At 47.8% G+C, this 25000-nt stretch overlaps 2 protein-coding genes across 3 annotated transcripts in view; one reads left to right on the forward strand and one right to left on the reverse strand.

Moving 5' to 3' along the window:
- Positions 1-2485, reverse strand: part of focad (focadhesin) — a 125678-nt gene extending 123193 nt beyond the window's left edge. Inside the window, exons 1-3 of the mRNA XM_031584637.1 lie at positions 2441-2485; positions 1232-1306; positions 715-869 (exon numbers count right to left, since the gene is read on the reverse strand). The gene's annotated coding sequence lies outside the window, so the exon portion shown is untranslated. The remainder of the gene's footprint in view (positions 1-714; positions 870-1231; positions 1307-2440) is intronic.
- Positions 2486-7100: 4615 nt separating this feature from the next.
- mllt3 (MLLT3 super elongation complex subunit) overlaps positions 7101-25000 on the forward strand; it is a 46015-nt gene continuing 28115 nt past the window's right edge. The window contains exons 1-2 of one of the 2 annotated variants that reach the window (XM_031585218.2): positions 7101-7598; positions 8189-8369. In XM_031585218.2, the coding sequence (XP_031441078.1) occupies positions 7587-7598; positions 8189-8369 (193 nt within the window). In that variant the 5' untranslated portion in view covers positions 7101-7586. The remainder of the gene's footprint in view (positions 7599-8188; positions 8370-25000) is intronic. The other variant, XM_031585217.2, reaches the window with a different exon arrangement.

Raw genomic sequence — 25000 nt, forward strand, 5'->3', positions numbered from 1 at the left:
CCTTGCGGACGGCAGCAGGTTGAGGATGCTGTTGAGTGTGTGTGTGTGTGTGTGTGTACCTTGCGGACGGCAGCAGGTTGAGGATGCTGTTGAGTGTGTGTGTGTGTGTGTGTGTGTGTGTGTGTACCTTGCGGACGGCAGCAGGTTGAGGATGCAGTTGAGTGTGTGTGTGTGTGTGTGTGTGTGTGTGTGTGTGTGTGTACCTTGCGGACGGCAGCAGGTTGAGGATGCTGTTGAGTGTGTGTGTGTGTGTGTGTGTGTGTGTGTGTGTACCTTGCGGACGGCAGCAGGTTGAGGATGCAGTTGAGTGAGTGTGTGTGTGTGTGTGTGTGTGTGTGTGTGTGTGTGTGTGTGTGTGTGTGTGTGTGTACCTTGCGGACGGCAGCAGGTTGAGGATGCTGTTGAGTGTGTGTGTGTGTGTGTGTGTGTGTGTGTGTGTGTGTGTGTGTACCTTGCAAATGGCAGCAGGTTGAGGATGCTGTTGAGTGTGTGTTGCAGGTCGGCGTGTGTGTGTGTGTGTGTGTGTGTGTGTGTGTGTGTGTGTGTGTGTACCTTACGGACGGCAGCAGGTTGAGGATACTGTTGAGTGTGTGTTGCAGGTCGGCGTGTGTGTGTATGTGTGTGTGTACCTTGCGGACGGCAGCAGGTTGAGGATGCTGTTGAGTGTGTGTTGCAGGTCGGCATGTGTGTGTGTGTGTGTGTGTGTGTGTGTACCTTGCGGACGGCAGCAGGTTGAGGATGCTGTTGAGTGTGTGTTGCAGGTCGGCGTGTCCCTGTTCCACAAACAGCACCAGGGCGTCACAGCAGGCCGAGCGCACCAATGGAGACTCACTGCAACACTGCTCCCACAGCGCCTCCAGAGCAGGGCTCTGCACCCACACACACACACACACACACACACACACACACACACACACACTAATGAAATACACGCACACACACCTAACACAGGCAGAGCGTATCACAGCTGGCTCACTGCAAGGCTCCCACACAGAGTACAGAACAGGGCCCTACACACACACACACACACATATTAAATACACACACATAACCACACACACACACATCTTACACAGGCTGAGTGCACCACAGCTCCCACAGAGCCACGCACACACACACACACACACACACACACACACACACGCACAAACACACACACACACACACACACACACACACACATCTGTGTGTGTGTGTGTGTGTGTGAGAGAGAGTCCTCAGCCGATCTTACCTGTGCGGAGCTCTGTCCGATCTTCTCATTCTGACCTTTCTCTTTCAGCACTGCAGCCACCAGACTCCGAACAGCCTGTGATAAATACACAGAAACACACACTTAAGTCAGTCTGGTTATGAACACACAGAAACACACACTTAAGTCAGTCTGGATAAAAACACACACTTAAGTCAGTCTGGATATAAACACACAGAAACACACACTTAAGTCAGTCTGGATAAAAACACACAGAAACACACACTTAAGTCAGTCTGGTTATGAACCCACAGAAACACACACTTAAGTCAGTCTGGATAAAAACACACAGAAACACACATTTAAGTCAGTCTGGTTATGAACAGTTAAGTCAGTCTGGTTATAAACACAAAGAAACACACACTTAAGTCAGTCTGGTTATGAACACACAGAAACACACACTTAAGTCAGTCTGGATATGAACACTTAAGTCAGCCTGGTTATGAACACACAGAAACACACACTTAAGTCAGTCTGGTTATGAACACTAAAGTCAGTCTAGTTATAAACACACAGAAACACACGCTGTCAGTGGGTGGGCCCTAATTTAATAGAAACCACAGGTTCTTGAGCACAACAGAGAAGGGCATCACGTCAAATGACTTTGATTACGCGTATCGACTAATTTGGTAATTTCACAACACGCACAAAGAGCTGAGCGCCTTCGAGGGGGAACCGACACCTCATACGTTTGAGCGTGCCTAATCAAAAACGAGGGTGTTTCGTGTCAATTGTTTTAAGGAAGACGCCCGCCCATTTCCTAATTTTCAACATCCGACTGGTTTTCAACACTGACCACTCAGTTAGCCTACTAAATTGACCGATCATTTAACTCAACAAAGTACGTTACCAAATGGCTACAAAGACTATGCAGTTAGGCTTGTTAAATAAGTTCGAAGCCGCATAGCTGTTGCAGTGAGTGAGTTTCAGCTCTGCGGTCAGAGTGTGTGTTTGGTGTGTGTGTGTGTGTGTGTGTGTGTGTGTATGTATTTCAGGTCTAATGAGTGTGTGAATGTGTTGCAACCCTGTGTGTGTGTGTAATCATTAAATATTCCAGCCTTGTCGTGAGCATGAGTGCGTGTGCTAGGCCTACTACTCAGTAGTGTGTGTGTGTGTGTGTGTGTGTGTGTGTCTTCATGTCATTACTGTGAGTGTACGGCTACTCGGTAGGGAGTGTGTTCAGGTCATTACCTGGGCTTGGATGAGGTAACTGGGAACTCAAATCTTTGCTTCAGAACCCTCCGTCATCTTCACTCTTCATGACAGACTGGCCACTCACTGTGAGGGGATTAAACACACACACACACACACACACACACACACACACACACACACACACAGACAGAGCTGTAGTGACAGGTTTGCCAGTGACAGACATAACTACAAACAAGAGCTACCCAGGCATGTGAAGCACAGCCTCTTTCAGCAACTCTCCCTGAGTGTGTGTGCATACACACACACACACACACACACACACACACACACAATCTTCCAGCTCTCATGAAGAGCCAGTCCGAATGGGGGGAGGGGGGGGGGGGTGGGTGGACTGACAAACAGGGACACTGTGGTAGACACACGACCGTACACAACACACACACACACACACACACACATCCATATTAATGAACGACAGGTGAGACTGACCTCACAGTGCATGGGGCTCTGATCCGCCCCACCCTCAGGGCTGTGTGTGTGTGTGTGTGTGTGTGTGTGTGTGCGTCTACCACAGTGTGTGCTTCCTCTTTGATCCACATGGTGCTACCTGCTCAGTTCTTCAGCACAGGTGCAGTATGGTGAGGCCACAGACACACGCTTACTTTACAAGGGGCAGAGAAACTGGATAACAACCGCACAGTCCCTCGGGCTGACATGCTACACCAGTCTTCAAATATTATCATACTGATGTATGCTAGCTAGCCCAGCCGAAGGACAATAACCAGCACACACACACACAAACACACACACACACCAGCCTCTCATATTATCATACTTGATGTATGCTAGCTAGCTCAGCCAGTTACCAACCAGCACACACACACACGACTCACACATTGTCATACTGATGTATGCTAGCTAGCCTAGCCAGATACCAACCAAAACACACACACACACACACACCGGTCTCACATATTATCATGATGTATTGCTAGCTAGCCCAGCCAGTTACCAACACACACACACATACACACACACCGGTCTCATATATTATCATACTGATGTATGCTAGCTAGCCCAGACAGTTACCAACACACACACACACACCGGTCTCATATATTATCATACTGATGTTGCTAGCTAGCCTATAACAACAACATACACAGCGCTGAGACCCCAGCCCGCCCATTTCTGGTCTAGACTCTATATGTGTAATATGTGTGTGTGTGTGTCTGTGTGTGTGTGTGTGTGTTTGGTAGGGTGGGGAGAAAAGCCATTGACAGGTGATAGTGGAGAGCCTGTTCCACCTCCTGCATAATTCAGCAGACACCTTCAGCTCCAGGACTAATACTGCTACTACTGCTACTGCTGCTACTGCTATTACTGCTACTGCTACTACTACTACTACTACTGCTACTGCTACTGCTACTACTACTACTACTACTACTGCTACTACTGCTATTACTGCTACTGCTACTGATAGTACTGCCATTACTACTACTTATATTACTGCTACTACTACTTATATTACTGCTACTACTACTTATATTACTGCTGCTACTACTACTACTACTACTACTACTGCTATTACTGGATATTGATACTACTGCTATTACTACTACTGCTATTACTGCTACTGATATTACTACTGCTGCTATTACTGCTAACGCTATTATCTGATACTGCTAAACTAATACTACTACTGCTGCTGCTATCACACCTTCAGATCCAGGACTAATAGACAGAACGCTACCTCACCGAACACTACTGCTGCTACTACAACAGACTACGAACACTACTGCTGCTACTACAACAGACTATGAACACTACTGCTGCTACTACCCCAGCTCAGCCCTCTCCCATTGGGCGTGCCAGTGGAATGGAGAAGGCCCACCAGCTGCTTGCCCAGCATGTGTGAGTGCGTGTGCGATTAAGGGGGGTTATGACAGACAGAGCTCCTGCTGCCCCCCCCCCCCCAACACACACACACACCCCTCCCCTTCCCGAACGGGTTGGTGATGAGTGACAGAGCTGTGCGTGTTAGCGGTGAGCTCAGTGTGTTAGTGTTGCCTGTGCTGCCAGCATCATCAACCCCATACTACTCCAGACAGCACGGCCACCCATCCCATCCAGCCACAGCCACAGCCACACCACAGCCTGCCATCCATTACGCCTCAGGCCCCCAGCAACAGCCCAGCTCTCTCCACAGACCAGCACTCAGCTACGAGCCAGCCAGCACGTAAGTCTGATACTACAGCAATATCACACGCTCAGTGTCTGAGTGTATTTGTTTGAGAGTGCCTGTAGGGGTGAGTGAGTGTGTGTGTGTGTGTGTCTTTCCAGGTAAGCCTGGCCAGCAGCTCAATATTATGAAGTTATGATAAGATTACAGCTCCACTTCAGCATGCACCTGCCAGACATCTCTGAGTAATAATTCAGTAGTACTACAGATGGCTCCTCATTTACCCTCTCTGATAGGACATAGACACAAATAAACCTAACGATGTGACGTGTCAAGAAGTAAAAAAGAATATCTACATTTGTGCCAATAACTACAACGGTACAACTATCCGCTGGGGCATTGTGAATAGTGACGTTAGGAGTTAACGAGGTTTGCTGTATGAAAACAAAGCGACTGTCAGCAAAGCTTATAAACGCAAATATTCCAGGGATTTCCAGAAAGCTGTTTCTTGTCTGCATGAACAATTGTGGATGGCTCTGCTGTGCAAGCTCGGCAATGCTTGTGTCGGGACAATGCTGAACCACATTGTTGAAGAGGCTATTCCCAGGCAGTTCCACTCTGACTACTACAGCCAAGCTGAATAGCCGGCTGGCTTCTGAGCGCAACACAAATGTCTAAACAGAGTGTCTGTTACCAAGTAATCTTGCATGAAGAATGAAAACCGCCACATAAATGTTACAAAGTACTCTACATCAAGTGGTGAGGCACACGCAGCTTGATTCCATTAAAACCAACTGTGTGTTTATTCGGCCGTGTGTTCATTTAGCTGCGTTGCATTAACTGCACAGTAGTTAGTGCATTCACAGCGTAGTTAGCGCAGCGTTAAAAAAACAAGTCTACAACCAACTCTACCGACACAACAGTGATAACAACAACACGTTCTGATATAAATAAGCCGTTCTTTCTTAGATATACAGATAAATTAAAGTTATCTAACTGAGAATTCAGCCCGCTCAAACTTAGCTGTCAACGCCACAGTGCACGCGCTAACTTTAGCTCGAACTGCAAGTTAAGCCTACATTACAGCAGAGCTGAAGGATTTAACATTTTTCAGAGATAATGCACTAGCGGCAAGGATATAATGCCTGTTTGAGATTATACAGAAAATACAAACACTGAACACAAAATACACCTAATAAGTTAACGGGACATTACCTCAAAGGGCTAAACAAACCCGTCCACAAAAAAACACGCTTGTACGGTGCCCTTAGAGGAACAAACAGTCGAAAGCGCAACTGGTTTAGTCTGCCACTGGATCTGACAGCTTACATCTAAGGTCTGTACATTTCTGGCTTAATCTCGCGATTTATGTATACATCAAAGTTGTTTGTTGTTGTTTTAATAAACACGTTTGCATTGTTGGTCATCACATCACAACTCATCAGTGAAAGTCAAGAACATTTAATTAAACTATTTGCTAACCCACAGTCTTCTTACATTGCATCTGATCAATGCAATCATGTGGATGGATTTGGAATAACTAAAGGTGACTACGCGAGTACTTTACCCTAATTGTTACAATTAAATCAATTAAAATCAAAACTAAAATTTTTGTATAGTTGAGATGGACACCTGTTGCTGCCATATGGCCTTGAGTATGATTTTTAGACACACAAACACACACACACACACACACACACACACACACACACAGACACACACACGTATCCAACTCCATCTGCTGTCCATACTTGTATTGTTAAGGTAGACTTTTATTGTTAGGGTAGCCTAGTGGCCAAAGAATACTGAAAGAGTCAGCATCTTGATTGAATGGATTTGAGTCAAGGCCATAGCATTTGTTCTAACCATCACACTGTAGCCTATTATAATTCATAAATCATGAATCAGATATTGAAAAGATTCCACCACACTGTGTAGACTGTAGACAACATCTGTAATTCAAAATGATGAAGCCATTATTGAGAAAAATGCACAAGATCTTTCACACCAACTGGAATGATTCTACCACACTAGCCAATAACTGTAATCCATAATTGATCAGTTATTGAGAAAAACACAAACTGAACATATTTATTGAAGCAATAGCATATTGCCTCCAAACTATTTTAATGTATGCTGTACTAAAACACACACACACACAGCAGTGAAGACCTGTTAGCTCCTATTTAGGTGAGATGCCAGGATATTTTCTTTCCTTGCTTATTTCCTTCACGTGATTCTTAACAGAAAATGTAACCTGATGTTGTTGTCATTGTAATGCAGATACAATTGTTTTTAATAACATAATGCAATAAATAAACGCATTTCAACTGGCAATGGCTTGTCTTTAGCTGATTTGTGCAGTTATCAGACTACAACTGTACCAGGATAATATGTTGGTTCCTAATGCAAGGAAAACATGAAGATCCTCTAACACAAAGCAATGCAAAACAGTGCTATTATTATCGTGCAAATACAATTTAGTTCTACCCAATGTGATAACAAAATGATGGCAGTGGGCAACTTAACACCGAGACGTAGCCTAGGCTATTTTTTTTTTCAGTCAGGCAAAATGCTAAGGCTCTCAAGTCCTGCTACCGGACACGTGGTCACGCTCCTTTGGTAGAATGCAGAATGGTTGTTGTCAATTTGGCTGTTGGGCTATTAAACTCCGTCATTCGCACGGATCTCAGGTTTCCGATCATTAGGTGTGCGTTAACACTTGCAAATGTTGGAGGCTGTTGGATGAATGAAAAACTGCATGACATTGGCTGTCTGTGCGTCTGTGCAGTGTTCTATTGGCTCTCCTCCTCCACTGCCCTGTCTACGACTCTTGTCAGCGCACGGTAACGGCGCATGCGTCTTACTTTACTCCTCAGCCTTTGAAACTCGGGTTGAGTTCAATTAAGAGACCATGTCCGCCATCAGCCGTCTGCAGTCCTCTGTCTTCTCATTTAAACCAAATTCTCCATGAAATAGTATTATCGCGTGGCCTAGAGAATGGCCGGCTTGGTGAGTATTCCGCAGGCAATGCCGCTACGTTCGGATCGGTTCCTCCGTCTGTGTTGTTCTCTGCCCGAAGAAGCCGACAGCTCTGTGCGTTTCTGCCAGGAGATTTCCAGCCATATTTCCATCGATATTCAAGTACAGTAGAAGTAGTTGAGCGGTGAGCCGCGTACAGAATGCTGCATTTCTCACGCATTTAGGGCATGTCTGCAAATGTGTGGCTAGCAGAAGGCGGTTTAATAAATAATCTCGTGCTCTCCGATTTGCATGAAACATGTATAAAACATAGATAGTTTCTCTTAGTTAAGAATGTTGGTAAACTAAGTATGAGACCGTAAGATATCCTAATTGATCACGAATGCATGGACAACGTAGCCTGCCTTGGCTGTCTTCTCGTATGCAGTTGTGGTTTTGTGTGCATTTTTATGCATTACAGTCGGCGAGGTTTAGCTCGTAGCGTCGTCTCCTGGAGATGACCGTCTCTCCATTAGCACGTTATTCAACGTTACCATATGTTGAGATTTCTATCTCTTTTGGCCAGAAGATTGTGTCCCGGGGTGGGCTCATTACAGCAGATTCTTTTTTGGGTCTCGCAGGGTGCTGTCCAGGTGAAATTGGAACTCGGCCACCGTGCCCAGGTCCGGAAGAAACCCACTGCGGAGGGCTTCACGCACGATTGGATGGTTTTTGTCCGAGGACCAGAGCAAAGTAACATTCAGCACTTTGTGGAAAAAGTAGTTTTTCACCTGCACGAAAGCTTTCCCAGACCAAAAAGAGGTAGGTGGCGAGATTATTCCTTATGCGTGAACTGTAAATTATTCTGATGGTTGAAAGGAGCAGTGATTCTAATCAGTGAGTCTGAAACACGTTGCCAGCCACAGAGTGGACGATGCCTTGCAAGAATAATATTAGATGGGACACATGCGCCCTGCCCTACAAGTGTGTCCTTGGTGTGATTAAAATTAACATAATTGTTATCGTGAATTATTATGGCATGCTCTCTGTGCGTGGGAGACGTCTGTAGAATAAATGCAGCCATCGGAGTTTTGTTCAATTGCGGTCGCGACCTCCGTGACTCCGGGAGAGACTGCCGCAAATTTGTTTATGGAAATGTTACAGTCCTCCGCCATGCTCTTGTATTGCAAACGGAAATTTAAGTTCCTATTCGTATTTCCGCTTTTACTGCTGCTGTGGGGTACGTTGAAAAATGCAGCCTATGCAATGTGATCTTATCGAATCCCTCAAGTTGTGCATGTAACCTAACGAACTGAAAGAGGACAGTGTAATAGTCTGTCTAATAAAGAAGGCAACATTCAGTCGTGATGTGTAGCCTGTGTGACCTGGTAATTTGGGTAATGTTGGTGCACTTAGAATCCCAAATGGTTATGCCTTACTGCACTTGCCTCCGCGTGGTGAAGGATTGGGTTGATAGAGTGTGTGTGTTTGTTTGTGTTTGTGTGTGTGTGTGTTGGGGGGGCTAGGTTATAGACTTCACACAAAGCCATTATTGCCAATTTAAAAACTTTCTGTGTTTCTGTTAGGTGTGGTTTTGAGGTTCGGATGGTAACAGTGTATGTTCTCTCTGATGGAGCTATTTGGGAATAATGCGAACGTTTCGTGTTGTCGACTGTGTGAAAGTGGGTACCGGATGACGTTGCCAGTCACGGTGGTTGGTTGAGCGTCTGGCAAGACGGAAGGGATCAATTTAAATATTTGTTGGTTTGGGATCTCCCTCCCTCCTCTCTGTACCTCGTGTGTTTTAGTGTGCTTTGACATGGCATGTGCCGGGAAAGGGTCCAGCCCCGGTACCGGGGAGAGCCGGTCATATTGTAATGACTCGGGTTGCAGGAGAGCAGAGCAGAGCATCGGCAGTTTATTGAGAACAGTTGTAAGTTCGTCGGTCACTTGGTCTCTCGCGCATTTTAGGGGTTTCCTGACGAGATGTCACCAGCAGAGATTGATTGGTGTCGTTGTGTGTGTGTGTGTGTGTGTGTGTGTGTGTGTGTGTGTGTGTGTGTGTGTGTGTGTGTGTGTGTGTGTGTGTGTGTGTGTGTGTGTGTGTGTGTGTGTGTGTGTGTGTGTGTGTGTGTGTGTGCGCGCGCGAGCGAGGGCGCAGAGAGCCCATTTATAAAACATGATTTTGGAGGCAGCTGGCACACTAGACTGTTCCATATGACACCATATTTTTCTGATTTGTGCTGTTGCAGAGGTTGTCATCAGCTAATAAGAGTTTTGGAGAAATAGCGCTTTGGCATGAAATATCAGACATCTGTCATAAAATTATGACTAAAAAAAGCAAATGCAATATACTGAAACATCTGAACCTTTTATTATTGAATCAGCATGACGATTTCTCATTGCAAGATTCCAGCTCTGTGGTTTGGCTGTACAGGATTTATGCCTTTCACTGCTATAACATCCATCCAAAGTCTGCAGGGAGGCTTCAGACTACCCATAATTCAAGGTCAGCATTGCTTCTGGGGGTAGCATTGCATACCTTCAGCTCTCCCCCTCCTGTGTGTTTGGTGTGTAACATACATTTAAAATTAAACACACTCACACACACACACATGCATATGCATTGGATGCCCGCTGTCCTCCACCAGCTCCAGGGGTGGTGAGAAGTGTGTGTGTGTCCAGTGCTAAAGTTTGTGTGTGTCCTGGCATGAAGTAAAATGTACTTAGGGTGGAGAGGGGGAGTAGAAGTTAGGGTGGAGAGGGATGAGAGGGGGAGTAGTTAGGGTGGAGAGGGATGAGAGGGGGGGAGTAGTTAGGGTGGAGAGGGGGGGAGTAGTTAGGGTGGAGAGGGGGGAGTAGTGGTTAGGGTGGAGAGGGATGAGAGGGGGAGTAGTTAGGGTGGAGAGGGATGAGACGGGGAGTAGTTAGGGTGGAGAGGGATGAGAGGGGGAGTAGTTAGGGTGGAGAGGGATGAGAGAGGGAGTAGTTAGGGATGAGAGAGGGTAGTAGTTAGGGTGGAGAGGGATGAGAGGGGGAGTAGTTAGGGATGAGAGAGGGTAGTAGTTAGGGTGGAGAGAGGGGGAGTAGTAGTTAGGGTGGAGAGAGGGGGAGTAGTGGTTAGGGTGGAGAGGGGGAAGAGACGGACAGAAAGAAGAGGAGAACAGAAGGTAAGAAATGAAGAGAAGATGAGACAAGTTGTGGACAATAGAGAAGTGTGTGAACAAAAACAAAACCGAAACGAAAGATTAGAGGGCAGGAGAGAAAAGCGGCATTTGAAACTCTTGTCCTGCTTGGCTGCAACCACCTGAGAGGCTGCAGCTGTTGGTTGGTGTGTGAGTGTGTGAGTGTGTGTGTGTGTGTGTGTGTGTGTGTGTGTGTGTGTGAGTGTGTGTGAGAGAATGTGTGTGTGTACGTACATGGGTGTTGGACCACCTCCGCTATATTTCTTTTGAAGAGCGTTAAAACAGTCAGTAAATCTTGGCCCCTGGCTCTAATTGGGGGCCTCCCTGACACACGTTCAGGGGCCTTTGATGACAAGAACCTGACCAAATGAGCGTTGGCTTTAGCTACCCCCCCCCCCCCACCCCCCACCCCCCCCGAAAAAAAAACTCTCTGTGGCTCCCTCTGTGTGATGGATGAGATAAGTGCTCTCTGGACCAGAGGGAGGATGCTGAACGCTGCGTAAATCTTCAGATGGTGGGGTGCCCCTCACGGAGCCTCGGACCGAAGGCCAGGCTGCGCTCTCCCTCTCTCCCTCTCTCACTCTCTCACTCTCACTCCTGCCTGCATGCCGTGCTTTCACGCTGTGACAAATTAGGAGCTTAAGTACTTCCTGAGCCTCTCCTCTCACACGCCGAGAGGCCGCAGGAGCGAGGGGGAGCGCCCGCCTTTAAAACACACAGGTAATTGATTTGACAGAGCCCAGCACAGACCCATCACAGGCTGATGGTCTTATGGGTGGCATCGGAGAGACGAGAGGGAAGAGCGGAGGAGAGAATTCCTGGGGGGTGGGGGGGATGAGAGGGAAGAGCGGACCAGGAGAGAGGAGGTGAGAGTTCCTGGAGGGTGGGGGGGGGCGAGAGGACGAGAGGGAAGAGCGGACCAGGAGAGAATTCCTGGGGGGGGGGATGAGGGAAGAGCGGAGGAGAGAGTTCCTGGGGAGAGGGGGGGGGATGAGAGGAGAGAGAGAAGGAGAGAGTTCCTGGGGGTGGTGGGTGGATGCTTAGAGGTGGACTGATGATTATGTGGGTGGTGTCATGGGGAGGATGTGAGGCAGATGGTTGGTGGCTAGCAGGGAGGCGCTGCTAGGTGCAGATGAGCGTTAGCGGTCAGTTAGCAGTCAGTTAGCAGTCAGTTAGCGGCACCCCATAGTGGGTGCAGGGACAGACACACCTTCACACACACACACACACACATTTGATTCTGTTATTTGGACTAATACAGATTGAAGCACAGGCACAGTATCCAAATATTAATAAAGAGTCTGCATACACACGCATACAGATATTCACATGCTTACACACACACACACACACTCACACACACACACACTCAAACCCTCTGAGAAACTCCAGAGACAAAGTCCAGTGCCATCTCACTAGCCCCCAGTGTACTAGAGAGAGCATGTTCCAACCTGCTTGCACACACACACAGACACACACACACAGACACATACACACACACACAGAGGGCACTACTCCTAGAGGAGAATGTTAGTTTAGTCATGTTTGAACTCTGAAAGGACCCCTTCATGTTTCCTCTGCTCTCCATGATGACTACAAAGCAGGAGTGGACAGACTTCTCTCTCTGTCTCCCTCTCTCTTTCTCTCACTCTCCTTCGCTCCCTCTCCCTCTTTCTCTCTTTATCTCTCTCACCATCTCTCTCTCCATCTCTCTGTCTCTCTCTTTTTCTTCACCTCTCTATCCATCTCTCTCTCTCTTTCTTCACCTTTCTCTTCCTCTTTCTTTATCTCTCTCTCTCCATCTCTCTTTTTTTCTCTGTCTATTCCTTCATCTCTGTCTCTCTCTCTCCCTTCTCCCTCCCTCTCTAATGCCCCCCCCCCCCCCACACACACACACACACACACACACACACACACACTCTTTCTCTCTGTTGTTTCTCTTGACACTGAGCATGAGAGGCCTGTGGGAGGAGCCTAGTCTTGTTTATGGAGCACTGGAAAGGTATAAAATCACACTTACTGTTTGCGTCTCAGGCCCTCCCCATTCTCCCTTTGAGGTGTGTGTGTGTGTGTGTGTGTCTGTTTGGGTTTTGGGGGAGGGCAGGTTGGGGAGACCTTTGCACAGACAGACCTGTGTTTGACAGTTTAATTCCAGCAGCTTCTCCCTGAGGGGACCCACAAGGGCACAGCTGCAGAGCTCTACGCTTGTGCTTTCCTCAAGGAGCACTTGTGTTAAAGTTTCAACATTAGGGCGCACACTCTGTGCTGTTTCTATGCATCACTATTATACAATTAAATGTACCGGTGCACCAACTGGAACGATTGAGAATTACTTTTACAGGAAACATGATTTTAAAGAGTATTACTTTTTTTTCAGTTCATTGTATTTTTGTGTTCACATTTTATGTTTCATCATATTTTTCCTTCACTTTCATTTTGCGCATAGGTCAGATTAGGGCTGGGCAGTATGACGGTATATACCGTGCAACGGTAGAAATGTGTCTACCGGGAGAGATTTGGCCATACCGTTTCAACCGCGGTATACTCTTATTTTGAAATTTAATCGATTTATTTTTAGATAATGACCTCCGAACTATACTTCATCCCTCTTATTATACAGTAACTCGCCAAAACAATAGACATTCCTCCAAAAATACCTCTTTAACGATTTTGTAGCCGTTTTGTGATTTCTGCTGAGAAATAAAATAGAACTCTAAAGTTTCAGGTGTTGCGTAGCAACCCATTACTTCCCGTTACGTTAAATGACCGGACTACTTGCGGAATGATATGAAAGATGGTCAGCGGTCATTACATTTTCGCAGCAGTGAAAATAAAGAAATTACAGACCTGCGAACGTTGGGGTGGCCCGTTCAAATCAACGGAACTTTTTTGAACATTCTGAAGAGCCGTATAATACGATACCCAGTACAATTTTGAAGCACATAACCTGCAAGGACTGTCATGCCTACTTGTTGAGTAATCCTCGACTGTTGGGCAAGATTCAATATACTGAAAAATATGGACTGAAAAGTGTCTAGTGTAGGCATTTATTTTTCAGTATTTCAAAGTGAATGAGCTGTGAGAGCACAAGAACAGTGAGCGTCTAGCAGCGATTATCATAGATATATACATGTATGTATGTCAACGGCGATTACGGCCAAACCAACGAGATTCTAAGTAACATAGAGACAAAACTTTTTGGGGTACTCCACGTAGATCATAAACCCTTGAATATAAAAACGACTCAGTGAAATCTGTTGAGAAATATAAACGCTACAGTGCTTTTTATCCAGAAAAATTGCAGCTCCATCATTTACTTGCGTCTGTTTACAGGCCAGTCATCACGTTAGCTTGGTCAGGCTTTAGCTCGGTCGCCTTGACTGTTTCCCACCAGACAGCCAATTCTCAGCACATTAATAGCCAAACAGCTTCCTGAGTTGTCATGGCCACTTGCCTGCTCACCATGGATTCAGTATGGTGGACAGTATGGCTGTGACCGGACGTATCCGTGTAAACGCAAACCTGCAGCGTAAATGCCGCAGGGAGGTGACACACACACACACACACACACACACACACACACACATACACACACCACCGCTTCACGCCTCGCATGTGGGTTTCTGGAGACAAAACTCCTTACAAAACTTGCACATCACAAGAACATCACACTGCTGGATTGTCCATTTTTCCAGCCAGTGAAAACCCCTCAGGGTCAGGGTTAAATGTGTGTAAACCTTTCCTTCACTCTGCATCTTAGTAGGCTAACTTATGTTTCGCATACCCTTTAATTTGGGGAAAATTGGCCACTAATGGTAGTGTGATGCATAATACAAATGTGTGTGTGTGTGTGTGTGTGTGTGTGTGTGTGTGTGTGTGTGTGTGTGTGTGTGGGCAGCTTTCTAACAGAAAGGCCCAGAATGCAATTCCACACAGACAGCCTTAAACCACACAGCCCCCAATTTGTCTTTCCCCCTGATGTGTGAAGACTGTGTATGTGTATGAAGACTGGGAGTGTGTGTGTAAGTGTAAAGACCTGGCAAACACACTCTTCTCCTGATGAGCTGTTTAGAGGGTCTGTTCTCTGAGTAATGTATCTCACACCCCTGAACTGTGCTGGTTTCTCACACCCCTTAACTAGATGAGCTGAATATGCTTTAAGTTATTATAATGTAGGGGACACTTGTCCTTGTCCCCTACAGTCCTTCAACTCTGTGTGTGTGTGTGTGTGTGTGCTGGCTGTAAGAACTCATTAGGTTGTTTTAATAGGAGTGTGTGTGCGTGCGTGTGTGTGTGTGTGCAGTCCTTGAGCCTGTGGGAAATGCTCAGATCAATAAGATGAGATTGCGGTGCATCTCTAAATAGGTATTAAGTGCAGGGGAGACCTGTGTGTGTGTGTGTGTGTTTAAGTGCAGGGGAGACCTGCTCTGCTGAGTGTGACTCCTCCTCTTTCCCCTTCCCTCTCTCTCTCTCTCTCTCTCTCTCTCTCTATCTATCTCTCTCTCTCTCTCTCTCTCTCTCTCTCTCTCTCTCTCTCTCTCTCTCTCTCTTCCTCTTCTTTATCTGTCTCTTCCTCCTCTTTCCCCTTCCCTCTTTGTAATGTCTCTTGCATACACACTCCTCCTAGCCCAGCCTTAAATGGCACCGTGTGCTCCCTCTCATCAGAACATAACGCTCCAACCTTCTCCGTTAAGATGGAGGCCAAATGGCTCCTCTCACAAGGGGGACGGAACCGCGGAATGCTCCAACTACTGAAGACAAAGAACATTCCAAAAACGGGCCGTTCTAAGTTCTTTGCATGGAACTTTCATGCAGAACACTGCAGTAGTACACAGAAGCTGGTGGAGTTCTAGATCCTGGCCAGCTCAGCCTGAATAATGAGGAGAGAGAGGGAGGGAGGGAGAGAGGGAGGGAGGGGGAGAGAGGGAGAGAGAGAGGGAGAGAGAGAGGGAGGAAAGAAGCTCAGGGACAGAGAATGCTGATGGGGCTGGGGGTGTTTGAGCGCTGACACACACACACACACACACACACACACACACACAGGGCAGAGGGGTTGGGCTGGTCATGTTCAGGAGGAATGTTTTCTCTTTCTTTGCAAAGCAGCTCAGCCCAGTGGGATTCAGACCCTTACTCCACAGAAACCACCTTAGTATTGCTGTGTGTGTGTGTGTGTGTGTGTGTGTGTGAGGGCGAGCAGGCAGGCATATGGGTTTTCATTTCCTTCTACCTCAGTGTGTTTTATCTCCCAGTAGTGTCTTGAATGTGTCTTCTCTCTCACTAGTTCTCTCTGTGTGTGTGTGTGTGTGTGTGTGTGTGTGTGTGTGTGTGTGTGTGTGTGTGTGTGTGTGTGTGTGTGTGTGTGTGTGTGTGTGTGTGTGTGTGTGTGTGTGTGTGTGTGTGTGAGCACAGGTTAACAGTACTGTCCGAAGGCGTTATGGAGGCAAAATTATTGATTTTCCTGCTGTTGACTCATCTTCACTTCCACTTACAGCTCGCCAGCGCATGTGACGAGAGACACACACACACACACACACACACACACACGTGTATCCCACCACCATCCCTTTACTCTAAAACGAATGCCTTCCAGAGACGCTGGCCAGTTCCATCCTGTGACTCCAAGACCAGCGCCAACCCCAGACTTAGCCCAGTGTCTGTCTGTCTGTCTGTCTGTCTGTCTGTCTGTCTGCCCGCCCCTCTCTCTCTTCCTCTCTCTCTCTTTGTTTGACCCTCTCACTGTCCCCCTCTCTCTCTTTCTCTGTCCCTCTTTCTGTCTCAGAGTCAAATATAGCCTGGCTTCGGCTCTAAGCTCTTGCAAAGCTGTGAGGCTTTTCAGAATGGCTGTCCAGAAAACAATGGCGGACAGGAAATGAGCTCCAAACAGAAGTGAGACGGGGCCGTACGCCATGCCGCCACTCAGACCGTTAATGGCGTTTTAATGAGCGACCTTAGTGGAATTCTCACCCGGCAACCGCTCACCCTTAGCGTGGTGCCAATTATGGTATGGCAGAGTGGCGTTTGTCTGAAAACCTGCCCCGTAGCGGTCCGCCCCCCCACCAGCCCCCCAAGGCTAATGGTCAATTACCCACAATCCCACAGCACCAGGGAGTGAGGGAAGATTTGGTGAATGGAGAGAAGTGTGTGTGTGTGTGTTTCACTCTCTAAACTTCTGAGTTATTGTATTTGAGTGTGCGTGTGTGTGTGAGAGCATGTGGAGTGAGCTTTTGGTGTGGAGTGAGTGTGTGTGCCTGTGTGTGAAAGGGAGTTCGTGCGTGTGTGTCTGAGAACGAGACTGTGTGTGTGTGTGTGTGTGTGTGTGAGTGAGGGTCTCGTGTGGAGTCACTCCACTCCCTTGTCTGTGCATGGTCACCTTCCCTTGCCAACCGGCCGCCTTAAGCCGTGTGAGAACACAGGTCCCATAACAATGGCCAATGAGAACACAGGTCCTGTAACAATGGCCAAAGTCACGTCGCAGGCCCTAATCCCAGGGTGGCCCTTTCTCAGAGAGGGAGATGAATCGACCCGCGAGCCACTTTGTGCTTCTCCCATCCAGCAACCACTTTCACTTTTCACCACTTTCATTTTCCGCATGCCTCCCATTCTGAGTGTGTATAAGTGTGTTCAGTCTAAAAAGCACCAATAACACCAGTATTTTTTTTTGTCCCCTCTCTCCCTTACACACAAACACACCATAGGCATGGAACCCATCATACATTAGGTACTGCCTCCTGTGTCAGAGTGTGTGTGTGTGTGTGTGTGTGTGTGTGTGTGTGTGTGTGTGTGTGTGTGTGTGTGTGTGTGTGTGTTTATGAGCGGATAAGAGGAGGGGAGACCTAGGTAGCTTCCCTTGGTGAATCACTGCTCTAGACTTTGTTAAATTCAACAAACAAGCACTTAGTTTGGAAGCTGACTTTGAAATCAGAGAACTGGCTGTGAGTTAGGATTCGGGAAACTAGCTTGGACTTGGGCAACTGGCTTGGAGTTGGGCAACTGGCATCAAATGGGACACCTGGCACAGTATTCCATCACTGGCGTGGAGTTTGGTAATAGGCCTGGTGCAGTGGTGCTTATCTGTGCCGGCCTGTATCTTGGTGCTGTTCTGTGGTGTAATGTGTGTGTGTGTGCGCGTGCTGTGGTGAAATGTAATGTAATGTAATGTAATCTATCCCACACATTCAGGGATATGTGGGGTCACCTGAAGGAAAAGGGGAAGAGTGAACATAAACAATGCTGTGGTGCTGTGGTGTGGGGGGGGGGGGGGGGGGGGGGGGGTGAACCATGTGAATTCTAGTGCGTTTCCTGGTTTGGATTGAAAACGCCCAGAAACGTTGTGTTTGTGCGTGTGTGTAGGCTATTCGAATTGTAGTTTTTCTCCTGGTCCTGATTCAAAACGCCCAGCAAGTGTGTGTGTGTGAGTGTGGATTTGTGGGTGTGGCTGCATGGTTTCGATGTGGTCTCAGGTTATTAAAACCTTTGGGTTGATCTCAAAGAAAAATGTTATCAGCAGTGTGTGAGTAATTACCCTTCAGTACTGAATAATGTTGATTAATATCAGCAGAGTGTAATTACACTTCGGTACTGAATATTGTTCATTAATATCAGCAGTGTGTGAATACCCTTCAGTACTGAATAATGTTCAATCTGACCGGGAGAACTCTCTTAGTCACTCACCCACTCTCACACACCCTCTCACACTCTCACACCCACACACTCACTCACTCACTCACTCACTCATTTACTCACTCACTCAAACCCAATAACTCTCACACACCCTCCCACTCAGTCACTCACTCACTCACTCACACACACACACACGCCTGTCTCACAGAGTTATGAGACTTTGTGATGAGTATTCAGTCTAGGGTTGACCCCTGTGCGGTGTAGAGTTGACCCCTGTGCGGTGTAGAGTTGACCCCTGTGCGGTGTAGAGTTGACCCCTGTGCGGTGTAGAGTTGACCCCTGTGCGGTGTAGAGTTGACCCCTGTGCGGTGTAGAGTTGACCCCTGTGCGGTGTAGAGTTGACCCCTGTGCGGTGTAGAGTTGACCCCTGTGCGGTGTAGAGTTGACCCCTGTGCGGTGTAGAGTTGACCCCTGTGCGGTGTAGAGTTGACCCCTGTGCGGTGTAGAGTTGACCCCTGTGCGGTGTAGAGTTGACCCCTGTGCGGTGTAGAGTTGACCCCTGTGCGGTGTAGAGTTGACCCTGTGCGGTGTAGAGTTGACTCTGTGTTTCTTCTTTTTCTTGATGTGAAGCATTGGCGGTGCAGGCCACACATGGGGGAGGGGCGGATGTTAAAGCCTAGATGTTAACATGTGTGTGTGTGTAGGTGGCGGGGTTGCTTGGCATGGTTCTGTGTTGTTGAAACCACTAGCAGCAGTAGCCTCCCCTCAGTTTGGGGATTCTTCACACACACACACACACACACACACACACAGACTCTCACCCTTGTGTGTGCTCCCATGCGGGAGTTGTTGTTTCACGCCTGCAGGTTCAGGCAGGGCTCTGCCCATATGGCGAGGTGTGTGAGAGACAGGCATTCCCCTCACTCTCAGCCCAGCCTTTGGGGGATACAAACACACTCACGTGAAACACACACACACACACTCATGCAGGTTTGATGTTCACAGTACTAGACTTTTGTCAAAAAACTCTGCACGGCACCCCTGACTCCTCTGTCACAGCCACACAGAATCACACACATATTTGTCACAGATGATCGCATATATAGATGCACACACACACACACACACACACACACACACACACACACACACACACACACACACACACACACACACACACACACACACACACACACAAAGAGAGACTCTAGGAAACTCAAGCAAATTGCCTGTCCAAACAGTGTGTGTTGACGGACCGGAAGCTTGTCTGTCTGGAGTGTGAATGAATGAATAGGTCAGCTTCTCAGCACAGCGTTGGGCACAGCCTGTCTCTTTGTTGTGTGTGCGTGTGTGTGTGAGTGTGGAAGAGAACTCCTGTTTGAACACACACACACACACACACACCGCCCCCAAGCTTTAAAGACATACCTGTTGTGAATGGCCTGTCTGCAAATATTCGGCCATTTTAGGGGCCTTTATAGCATTGGTGAGACTACATAGGGAGAGGAAGAGAGGAGTGGAGTGCTGGAAGTCCTGTGTGTGTGTGTGTGTGTGTGTGTGTGTGTGTGTGTGTGTGTGTGTGTGTGTGTGTGTGTGTGTGTGTGTGTGTGTGTGGGGTCATTTATCACAGTGAGCATTTAAGTCAACCAGTTGTGTGTGAAACCTGGGAAGCTTTCACTGTAAGGTGAGAGTACACAGACAGAACGAGACACAGACAGACCGAGACACAGACTGAACGAGACACAGACGGACGAACGTACAGAGACACAGACAGCAGCCCAGAGAAGGAGTGAATCTCTGCGTTTTTATGGAAATGGCAGCCAAAGATGGAAGGACAGAGCCGGGCTACCTTCTCTTCTTTTCAAGCTCCACTGGTCTACGGCCGTCATAAAGTCATCTGGTGTCTCATCTCGGCCTCAGGCCTAATGGGCTCAGCACGACGGTGCTTTTAACGGCCACCACAACCGGCTCCAGGGTTAGAGGAAGCGTCCTAAATAATCTAATGGAGTGTCATAAACGGTTTTAAGGAAACGGCCAGATGTTGCCAGCCAGTGAGTGTCTAAACTGTGCTCTGGTCATGGCAGTGTGAGGTCTAAACTGGTCCTGGCTGTGAGATCTAAACTGATTGATTGATGGATGGATGATCTATGCTGGTTGACCACTGCTAGATTATAAATTGATGATCCATGCTGGTTGACTACTGCTAGATTATAAATGGCCCCACCTGTGTTAAGCCTGGATGTTTACGCACCATCACCTAGTTGGTTTGCCAAACATGTCGTTATGACATTTCCTCTAGCAATTTAAAGCCTTTGGAAAAACATCAGCGTAGGCAAAAGCTTGCTCTTTGATATGGGTCAAGGTTTTGATTCATGCAGTGTTTGCATCTGGTCGTGCGTTTGGGTAGTGTGTGTGTGTGTGTGTGTGTGTGTGTGTGTTGCTTGGCGTGTGTGTGTGTGTGTGTGTGTGTGTGTGTGTGTGTGTGTGTGTGGAAGCCCCCACAGCAAAACCACTAAACCTACAGAGGAGTCCAGTGCTTAGATGCACCAGAAGAGCAGGAAGGAACACAAACACAGCTGTTTGTTCCTCTGCTTTACACAAACACACACACACCTGCCTGTCAGAAGCACTCTCGCTGTCGGGAGTGACCCCAGACAACCTCTACTTTTCAACCCGCGGGTGGGGAAAAAGGTTTCCATTAGCAACACACACACACACACACACACACACACACACACACACACACACACACACTTACACATACATACACACATCTACACATACACCCCACACACACACGCCCTCGCACGAACACACAGACACACTAACCCATACACACTCACACACGCCCACGCCCTCGCACAAACACACACAGACACACACACACTCTGCCGGTTTGCTGTCCAGAGGTGCTCTCCAGTAATGCTGAAGGGGCTTTTTCCCCGTCACCGCCAGAACACAGCAAGCACTCGCAGGTCAGTGAGCGCAGCAGGGGGACACTGTGTGTGTGTGTGTGTGTGTGTGTGTGGCTTTGTGTATATCTGTGTGTGTGTGTGTGACTCTGTGTGTGTGTGTGATATTTGATAAATCAGCTGATGATTGTTTTGGTTCTGTGGGAAAAGCCATGAGACTGTGTGTAATTCATGTAGCTTGCTTGCTGTGTGTGTGAGTGTGTGCAGTTTGATTGTGTTTTTATTCGGGAGCGAGACGATGATTTGAAGGTGTCCATCATTTTTGAAAACCTTTACATTTCCAGTGTTTTAAATTCCACTGTCTCTAGTCTGAGCTGTGTGTCTCCTCTCTCTCTGTCTCTGGTCTGAGCTGCGTGTGTCTCCTCTCTCTCTCTGGTCTGAGCTGTGTGTGTCTCCTCTCTCTCTGTCTCTGGTCTGAGCTGTGTGTGTCTCCTCTCTGTCTCTAGTCTGAGTTGCGTGTGTGTCTCCTCTCTCTCTGTCTCTGGTCTGAGCTGTGTGTGTCTCCTCTCTCTCTGTCTCTGGTCTGAGCTGTGTGTGTCTCCTCTCTCTCTCTCTCTGGTCTGAGCTGTGTGTGTCTCCTCTCTCTCTGTCTCTAGTCTGAGCTGTGTGTGTCTCCTCTCTGTCTCTCGTCTGAGCTGCGTGTGTCTCCTCTCTCTCTGTCTCTGGTCTGAGCTGTGTGTGTCTCCTCTCTCTCTGTCTCTGGTCTGAGCTGTGTGTGTCTCCTCTCTGTCTCTCGTCTGAGCTGCGTGTGTCTCCTCTCTCTCTGTCTCTGGTCTGAGCTGTGTGTGTCTCCTCTCTCTCTGTCTCTGGTCTGAGCTGTGTGTGTCTCCTCTCTGTCTCTCGTCTGAGCTGCGTGTGTCTCCTCTCTCTCTGTCTCTGGTCTGAGCTGCGTGTGTCTCCTCTCTCTCTGTCTCTGGTCTGAGCTGTGTGTGTCTCCTCTCTGTCTCTGGTCTGAGCTGCGTGGGTCTCCTCTCTCTGTCTCTGGTCTGAGCTGTGTGTGTCTCCTTTCTCTCTGTCTCTAGTCTGAGCTGCGTGTGTCTCCTCTCTCTCTCTCTCTGGTCTGAGCTGTGTGTGTCTCCTCTCTCTCTGTCTCTAGTCTGAGCTGCGTGGGTCTCCTCTCTGGAGCTGCTGCTCTCCCCTGGTTTGGCTTTGTTTTGCCATGGAGGACTGACTGCAGAAACGCCTCATCCGCACACTGTGGGATCTCACACACACACACACACACACACACACACACACACACACACACACACACACACACACACCGCTTTGGCTAAGCTCTCATACCAGCAAACTTCTCTCTCTTTTTCTTCCCATTGGTTCCACCCTTTCTTCCCTTCTCCCACTCTCTCTCTCTCTCTCTCTTTCTCCCACTCTCTCTCTCTCACTCTTTCATACAGTCTTTCATACAGTCTGTCTCCCTCTCTTTTCTCCACTCTTTCTTTCTGTCTTTCTTCTGCCTTTCAACCACTCTTTCAGCCTATTCTTTTATTCCTCTCTCTTTCTCTTCCTCTCTTTCCCTCTTCCTCTCTCACTCTCTTTTCCTCTCTTTCTCTTCCTCTCTCTCTTCCTCTCTCTCTCTCTCTTCCGGTCTTTCACCCCAGTTTTCCTGAAACTATGAGGGTTCAGAGTCGGCTGGGAGATGCTAATCTGTGTGTGACAGAAGGAAGACTGGCACTCTAGACTTCTGTGTGTGTGTGGGTGTGTGAGGTTGTGTGTGTGAGAGAGAGAGAGAGAGAGAGAGAGAGAGAGAGTGTTGGGAGGTTGTGGTGGAAAAGGCCCAGCTGAACGGATGAGTGTATGTAGTTGTATTTGGAGTGGTGTGTGTGAATGAGTTTGTGTGTGAGAGTGAGTTTGTGAGTTTGTGAGAGTGTGAGTGTGAGTGTGTGTGTGTGTGTGTGTGTGTGTGTGTGTGTGTGTGTGTGTGTGTGTGTGTGTGTGTGTGTGTGTGTGTGTGTGTGTGTGTGTGTGTGTGTGTGTGTGTGTGTGTGTGTGTGTGTGTGTATGTGGTGCTTTGTCCTGAGTGCCTTTGGGTTTTATGACCTGAGGAGATCCAGGAGCAGTGTAATGATCAGGAATAAGATGGAACTTAAATGTCACATAAATTACAGAGCGTTAAATGTCAGGGTGTATTGGATTGTAAAAGGCTATGGCTGTGTGTGTGTGTGTGTGTGTGTGTGATGGGGTGCGGGGTTGGGGGTCAATCATCATAACTGGTTAGCTGTGTAATGGGCTGTAGCCATGGCAGTGGAAATCTGTTTATTTTTTACAGTTGAGCCGTTGGTCCATTCGGTCAGCGGTCGTTATGGGCTGTTCTTGGAGAGAGGAGGTAGAGGAACACACACACACACACACACACACACACACACACACACACACACACACACACACACACACACACACACACACACACACACACACACACACAAACTCCTCTTGGAGAGAGGGCAAATGTGCTCTGACTGCCATTGTGTGCTGATTGGCATCTTGGCTCGATCTGCCGAGGAGAGGGGAGGCGATGGGTGGGGGGGGGGGGGGGGGGCAGGCGGGAATTGAGCTCTCTTGGCCCAGTAACAGAAGTGGCATTTGCTGTGTGTGTGTGTGTGTGTGTGTGTTTGTTCCTCTACCTCCTTTCTCTCTCAGCACTGTTGTAATTGTTGGCCGTGCTCCTGCTGCTGAATAGTGTGTGTGTGTGTGTGTTTGGGGGGGGGGGGGGTTGTACTGTGAGCACTGCTACGCTCCTCATCTGTCGTTTGCACGTATGGTGACATTTCTGACCCCTGACTCTGAGGAGTCTGAGCCAACAGGCTTAGGGGGAGAGGGAGGGAGAAAGAGAGAGGGAGAGAGAGAGGAAGAAATAGACAGAAGAAGAGCGAGAGGGGGAGAGAGAGAAAAACAGAGAGAGGGAGAGAAGGGGGGAGAGATACTGATGGAGGGAAAGACAGAGGCACACTACTGTGCCGTGTGAAGTTTTGGTGGGTTGGTGTGTGGCTGTAAAGTTGTATGTGTGTGGATAAGAGTGTGTTTTCATGTGTGTATTAGGACACTGAAGGATAAAACTGTTTTGGGCTGTGTGTGGAGACAAAATGTGTGTGTGTGTGTGTTGTCATATTTGTGTTGTATTGTAGCTGTAGTTGTGTGTTGTCATATTCATGTTGTATTGTAGTTGTGTGTTGTCATATTGGTGTTGAGTTGTGGTTGTACTTGTGTGTCGTCATATTTGTGTTGTAGTTGTGTGTTGTCATATTTGTGTTGTGTTTTAGTTGTGTGTTGTCATATTTGTGTTGTATTGTAGCTGTAGTTGTGTGTTGTCATATTCATGTTGTATTGTAGTTGTGTGTTGTCATATGTGTGTTGCAGTTGTGTGTTTGTTGTAGTTGTGTGTTGTCATATTTGTGTTGTAGTGGTGTGTTGTCATATGTGTGTTGTAGTTGTGTGTTTGTTGGAGTTTTTGTTCTGCTTTAGTTTCATGTTGGTCTTCACCTTCCCGCGAGGGGTTCTGATGAAGCACATGTTTCATTTTGTGCGTGCGTGCGTGTGCGTGCGTGCGTGCGCGTGCGTGCGTGCGTGCGTGCGTGCGTGCGTGTGTGTGTGTGTGTGTACAGTGGCCAGTAGTTCTCTTTCTGATGTAATTGACTTACACACGCACACGCTGTAAGATATACACATCCCAACA

Source organism: Clupea harengus, chromosome 18 (genome assembly GCF_900700415.2).
Source record: "Clupea harengus chromosome 18, Ch_v2.0.2, whole genome shotgun sequence".
Lineage (NCBI taxonomy): Eukaryota > Metazoa > Chordata > Actinopteri > Clupeiformes > Clupeidae > Clupea > Clupea harengus.